The sequence below is a fragment of the Pinus tabuliformis genome, chromosome 7 (assembly GCF_031772625.1).
Source record: "Pinus tabuliformis cultivar Carrire ecotype Pingquan chromosome 7, CPIR1, whole genome shotgun sequence".
NCBI classification, from domain to species: domain Eukaryota; kingdom Viridiplantae; phylum Streptophyta; class Pinopsida; order Pinales; family Pinaceae; genus Pinus; species Pinus tabuliformis.
Genome location: NC_142293.1, coordinates 255845004 through 255852152, shown reverse-complemented (window position 1 = coordinate 255852152; position 7149 = coordinate 255845004). Strand labels below are relative to the sequence as shown.

The window sequence follows — 7149 nt, the reverse complement described above, 5'->3', positions numbered from 1 at the left end:
TCTCTCTCTTCCTTTGGTAATGTTAGATGAAAAATCAAAATTTGTAAATATTGTTTTGTGTTTTGGTGGGTAATCTTTTAAAAATAACTATAATATTCTTTTCTATATCATATATTAAAAAAATTAAACTAGCCTAGATCCATCTTAACTATGGATCTATAAGCATCGAGAGAATCAAATCTTTTAAATCTTTTGAGTGCAAGAGAAATTTGATCCCTCTCGGCCCTTGATAGATATAGAACTAAGATGAATTTAGGGTGGAGGTTATATATATATATATATATATAGATATCATTTGCTAGGATTCACATCTATTTCAATGAATAACATTCTATCTCCTCCTCCCTCTCTCCCCCATTTCTCTATCTTTCTCTCTTTCTGTCTCTGCCATTTATATCTATATCTCCCTCCATCTCTCCTTCTTTGTCTCTATATCTCAACCACCCCACAAACACACATGCTCTTTGTCTCCATAGCTATCCATCTCTCCCTCCTTCCCTCTCTAGGTCTCTTTCTTCTTCCCTCTCTCCCCTCCATATATATATATATATATATATATATATATATATATATATATATATATATATATATACTTCTTTGTCTCTCTATCTCACCCCGAAAACATATGCACTCTCTCTCTCTCTCTCCATATTTATGTTTCCCTCTCTCTCTCTCTTCCTTTGGTAATGTTAGATGAAAAATCAAAATTTGTAAATATTGTTTTGTGTTTTGGTGGGTAATCTTTAAAAATAACTATAATATTTTTTTCTATATCATATATTAAAAAAATTAAACTAGCCTAGATCCATCTTAACTATGGATCTATAAGCATCGAGAGAATCAAATCTCTTAAATCTTTTGAGTGCAAGAGAAATTTGATCCCTCTCGGCCCTTGATAGATATAGAACTAAGATGAATTTAGGGTGGAGGTTATATATATATATATATATATATATATATATATATATATATATATATATATATATATATATATATCATTTGCTAGGTTGTATGTCCTAGGATGACTGCACACTTAACCTTTGGCTTGAGAAACTGTGACAGTGGGGCATCTAAGTCATCAAAATTATCTAGGGTCACATTCAGCCTGAGCCACACCAACCCTTAACATGGTTGGATTTTTAACCACAAAGTTTCAAACTATGACTTTCACATTATGGAATGCCTTAAAAGAACATGCCTCCTAAATATATTTTCATAAATTATATTTGGTTTATGTTATATTTCTCTTAAAAGTTTATTATTTTTACTGAAATCACATTCTATATATGTAAGAACTTAAATTAACAAATTTTCACTGGATGCAAAGAAAAATTGAAAGATTTGTTTGGTACCAATGATCTTAGTACTAGGATACTCATTCTAATCCTCGGAATGAGAAAAAGACTACTAATTTATTTCTTTAGAATATATATATTATATTAAATGATAAGAATTTTTAATTTTAGGTTTTATGAGTGTTTTCACATCATATTTATGTTATATATTTAATATTCATTATATGGTAAATTGTATTTGGTTTATGTTATATTTGTTTTAAAATTTTATGTTTTTATTAAAATTAGATTATATAATTTTGGGTGTTATTATTTTCTTTCTATATATAAATTTTACAACTTAAATTTATCATTTTTAATATTTTTCATTGAATGTAAAACAAAAAATTAATCTATCCAAACTCTTAATATATACCAATTTTATAATTTAATTTTAAATTTTAAACTTTAATAATTTCGTAGAAAATAGCCACCGGAAAATATGCTGCAAAAAGGACTTGCGAAAGTTGAGAAAACTAGCTTTATTTTAATCGTTATTACTTTTTATTAATTTAAAGTTCACATCTTTAATATTAATGAGACTATATTAGACTATTGATTAGAGAACTCTCATGTAGTTTTTAACTAATCTATGAATTACAGACAGATAAAACGCTTATGGGGGTTGAATTCTACATTGGACCAGTATCAAGCCTTCGATATTACATTGAACCAGAATTATATGAAGCTTTCGATAATACATTCAACCACAATTATCTGAAGTTCCACACCTAAGTAATCAAGTTTTGTACAATTATTTGCAAATAATTGTACAAAGAAAGCCATTTGGAGCCCAGTTGAGAGAGGACTTACTGTTGGCTTGGGTGCACTACAGCGAATTAGTAAAAACTTAAATTAGATATGGACCCTGCATGGTGTGCGGTTAAAGGAATTACCGCCAGGGCTATCATTATGATGGATATTGACATATAGATGGTTACATTCAACTCTCATCTTGAAATCACAAGACCTACAGAACCAAACCTTGTAACGAACCTTGGCATGCAATTTCAGCTGAACCTCCAATGAGCCCAGAGATGAATTCTGCTTCTGTAAAGTCCCCAGATCCCTAGCAATATCTTCTCTGGATATCACATACTGATGCCCTCTTAAAACAGGCTGCAGGAAGGTAGTGTCCTTGTGGCCCTGATGGAAGGGAGGCAAATATCCGGTGGCAATTCTCTCATCTTCATAGTAAACGTTCCACTCCATTTTATGGTAATATATGCCCACTTTGCCATTTGGGTTCCTAGCCGCAACGTTGAATTCCATTCTGCTATTCAGGATTTTGTCTGTAACGTTCAGCTGTGAGAGGGAGGCATAGTCCACATAGTATTTGGGCATGTGGGGGCGTGCTGCCAGCCATGTTATTAATAGAAAAAGCTGTCCACATACGCCGCCGCGGCAATAATTTCGGCCGTGGCCTAATTTCGGCATGAAAGTATAGCAACGCAATCTGCAAAAGGTATCAGTCTTGGCTTTGAGGGTGGTTGTGTTGTAGCGGTTATTAGTATTGGGATGACTGTGTTCTAATGGTTAGTTCTGGAAGTTTGGTCTTACAAATTTGGCTATCCAATTCAGAACAACACTATATATTTGAAAACTTTATATACCTATTTCCAAACCAGATTATATATACCTAATTTCTGACAAGACTATATACACCTGAGTGCCCAATAAAAGTTTGGTCTTATAAATCCAGCTATCCAATTCCATACAAAACAATATATGCCCGAGAGCTCTTGAAAAAAACAATCTATTTTTTTCCACTGAAACTCTAAAGCCGGTAAGACTGTGCTCTGAAGGATTAGTTTGTAGAACGCGCAGGATTTTCAACTTTGATTGTTTGAGGGTGACGATGTTAAAGGGTAGAAGAGAGGGCACAATTATTCTGAGCGTGTGAGTGAGGGAAAACTTTAACATAAAACAAAAAGTAATAATGTTTCTGTGCATATGGTTTGGAAATCCATGAACGAGAAGGATCGAATTATAAATTTTATGAAGTTTTACTGATCTTGTTCTTCTCTTTATAATTTCCTTGATCCGAACGCTTGGGAAACAACCGAAAGCACATTCACACTTCCCTCATCAAAGGTTCCGTTTCTGTATAGGTTCGCTTTAAAGGTTCACCAAGCGCTTTATGTATAATATATAGTTTTAGGATCACAGTCAAACTAAATATCAAAGTAAAGTAAAAGGATCCGCTGATTTTTCTATTAAATTTTACAAATTATGTATATGTAAATCATTTGGATTTTGTTTTGTCATTATACCTGCCGAAAGCAGCAGGTATAAAGTGATCAATATCACTCTTCCCGGCAGTACTTTCCATTAAAACGATAATTTTAACCTAAGGTTTTCCATTAGTATTTTATAAATGCATTTTCTAGCCTATTAAATATTGACAAGTTTTTTAACTAGCTAATCATACGCACTGACAAGTTTTTTAACTAGCTAATCATACGCACTGACAAGTTTTTTAACTAGCCAATCATACGCACTGCACTGAAGTATTTGGAATCTTATTGGAAGGAAAAACTCACTTTTCAGATAAAGTTAAAACATGAACTAAACGGCGATTCCTATTTCCATCACAAAATTTTAATTAATGTCCCCTGACATGTGGGGGAGATAAAGAAATATAACGCGCCCGGTCATGACTGGAGGACAAAAAAAAACCGGCGAGCGTTATATTTCTTTATCTCCCCCACATGTCAGGAGGCATTAATTAAAATTTTGTGGTGGAAATAGAAATTTCCTGAACTAAACAGGGAGTTGACTGATGCTAGCATTCGTTCATAACGTTTTATGTAAAATTAATTTGCATGGTAACACATTTTACCCAAAATTTTACTCACCCCCTTTCTATGCAATTGTGTCATCGTCTCTTTGCCACCTCTCATGCAATTGTGTCACCGCCTTGTTGCCACCTTTCAGCTACTCGCTCCCACCACCTGTCAGATTTTGGCCACCTGTCACAAAACATAAACTAGTTGTCCAAACCATTGTCTATTTTATTTTTCTTAATCAATTGGCTAAGGTTAATGTGGGAGGGAGGTTGAGAGAAAATGGAAACAAAAATACTATCGTTTGAATGATTTGTAAGTGCTGCAAGTTCAGCGTGGGGAAGGATGATGGGATATCGACAAACAAGGCAAAGACAGGCGAGTTGGTAGTAAGGCACATGAAAGCAGTGAAGCAAGCTATCGAAGCAAGCTCGGAAAGTAAGGCACATGAAAGCAGCGAAGCGAGCTTGGAAAAAGTAAGGCACATGAAAGCAGCGAAGCAAGCTTGGAAAGTGTAGGAGGGCATAAGAAAAAGCAGGGAATCAACCTAGAAAAAGGATTCATTGTTCAACCAATTTCGGTAGGTCTTCAGTCCTCACTGCTCAACTAAAGAACAGATGAACCATCATAAATGATTCTTCTACTTCAGCATCCCTTGCATAGAGTAGACACGTAACAATTTTAAAGCCTATAAATTATTGAATTTTTATTTTGCACTCTTTTCTACAGTAAATTTTATTTACCTACCTAAAAATTATTGAATTTTGATTTTGCACTCTAATTTTTTATAATAAATTTTAAGCCTAAAAGTTATTGGATTTTTATTTTGCATTTTTTTTTCTACAATAAATCTTATTTACCTAAAAATTATTGAATTTTTAGTTTTCACTCTTTTCTACAGTAAATTTTATTTTCACCTGCACCTGCAAGGAGTGTTGACAGGTAAGAATTTTAAAACCTAAAAATTGCATGGAGTACACAAGAAAGTTTTTGAAGAACACAGGTAACAATTTTAAACTCTAAAATTTCCATACACTAGCAACAATTTTAAAGTCTAATTTTTTTTAATTTTTATTTTTCACTCTTTTCTACAATAATTTTATTTTCTCCTTGAGCATAATTTTTTTTTAGCATTTTTCAAAACTTTGTTGATTTTCATTTACATTAGTTTACACTTTCCCTTAACAGTCAAAGTTTTGTCCTCCGTGCAAGTTGTGCAGAGTATACTACTGAGAAAACAATCAGCTTCGATAGAAAATCTACGTCTTTATTTTGATGAATAATCTCATCAAAACAAGAATTTATGAGAACAAAGAGAATCTTACAGATTTTTGTTCCAAGTACAACCTATTTTTTCTTTATGCAGGGTCTTAATGACATTTTCCATAAAGGATAAATGTAATAATAGGACTAATAAGAGGAAAACTTTATAGTTTCTATTATGTTAGATCAATTTAGGATCTAAATTAGAATGTTGTACTACAAATACCCATGTATATGCTTGAAATATTAAATATAGAGTTGTTTTTCATTAAAAAGATTAAAAACCTTTCAGTTATGAATGAAAAATAAGTTGTAATTTTGGCTTTCTTCTCATAATTTTAGCATAGATATTAACTAGGTCATAGATATGGGGAAATACCTTACCTATATTCAACCCTATGCAATTTCGAAATTTGACATTGAAGCGATAACATCCTTGGTTGAGACACTGAAAGCTAGAAGGCGGGCCTGAAGGAATAGGAACGCGGAACCATGAAACCGCTTCATTTTGCTGTGGCCACTTGTAATTCCTATGTTGTTTCGTGTTTAGATGCCAGACTATCGCTTCCCTAATGTGTTTTTGGTTTGAAAAACTGAATCAGAAAGCACTAGGTTGTTGTCTGTTCCCCTAGACCTTTGGGTTGTTGTCGGTTTACCCCCTCTCTCGGAAGAAGCAGCTAATTGATCCTCTCCACTAGTCCCCAGCCTACCTGAGATAGTCGGATTGAAGCTATGTTTAAGGCAACTAGTTCGACTGCCTCTCTTTGGCTTCGGGGATTATGAATCTCAATTTCAAAATGTATTTCATCTTTTTGGTGTACCCTATAGCTCATATGGCAAGCCCTAGGCGCGTATTAGGCATAGGCTGCATCCCCTGTTCTCTATATAATTCCTTGTCACAACAAACTCCCCAGAAAATAGTAGCTGGAATGAAAATTGTGGTTTCCTCTAATTTCAACCTACAACAAACTCATTAGAAAATATTAGTTGGATATCAAAATCCTGCTTGCCTCAGACTTCAACCTATAAATGCGGCTCCATGTGTTACTTAAATAACTTGAATATTTTGCCAAGAGTTCATATGCTGTGGAAAATTCATTAAGAAATATTCGATGGCATTGGAAATATAAAAAAAGCCGTTGACTAGTACTTGAAGTCTTCGATGGAAGAAATGACATACATAGTACTCTTTTGTTCCAACTTTTCATGATTTAAGGTGTTAGCAGATTATAAAGTACGATTAATTACTAACTGACAGATTAGCCTCTTAGTATAGGTGTTTTTGGAGGCTTTTCCGGTGGCTTTTTCTGGTCAAATTTCTCTAAAATCCAGCAGCAATTTATTGAAATCACAAGTTTGATAGGTAATTTCTGCACAATCAAAGTGTCCTAGGGGTTTTTGAGGGTGGTGAATCCAAATATGCAGTTAAAAAACCATTTTAAATAATACAAATCAAGATTTAACCTCAATTTTTTCCGTCAGATTCCGTCACCGGAATCTCCAAAAATTCGCACTAAAGACAACTCCCTTAGTATATATTACTACTAATAGCAATAAAATAGAGATTAATTCCCTGTACACCACTCGTCAATGAAACCATAAACCAGGCTTAATTAAGTAGATCTTATTCCTTGTAGTAGCAAGTCATATGGACTAATTCACATAGATACACCATGATAATGTAATTGTATTTATCACTCCCAACAAATGTTTCTCAGTAATGGTTTTACGATTTTCAGTGAAGTATGCTTGTAAACCATGTTTTT

General features: G+C 33.4%; 1 protein-coding gene across 1 annotated transcript; it reads right to left on the bottom strand.

Moving 5' to 3' along the window:
- Nucleotides 1–2012: 2012 nt before the first annotated feature.
- On the bottom strand, nucleotides 2013–3160 carry LOC149246822 (NDR1/HIN1-like protein 2). The gene has a single exon (XM_089455770.1). It carries the CDS (start codon nucleotides 2769–2771, stop codon nucleotides 2190–2192), a length of 582 nt encoding a protein of 193 aa, XP_089311896.1. The 5' UTR covers nucleotides 2772–3160; the 3' UTR covers nucleotides 2013–2189.
- Between the last annotated feature and the right edge of the window lie 3989 nt (nucleotides 3161–7149).

Coding starts and splice junctions, on each gene's coding strand:
- LOC149246822 (XM_089455770.1), bottom strand. CDS start 2,771: ATGCCGAAATTAGGCCACGGCCGAAATTATTGCCGCGGCGGCGTATGT.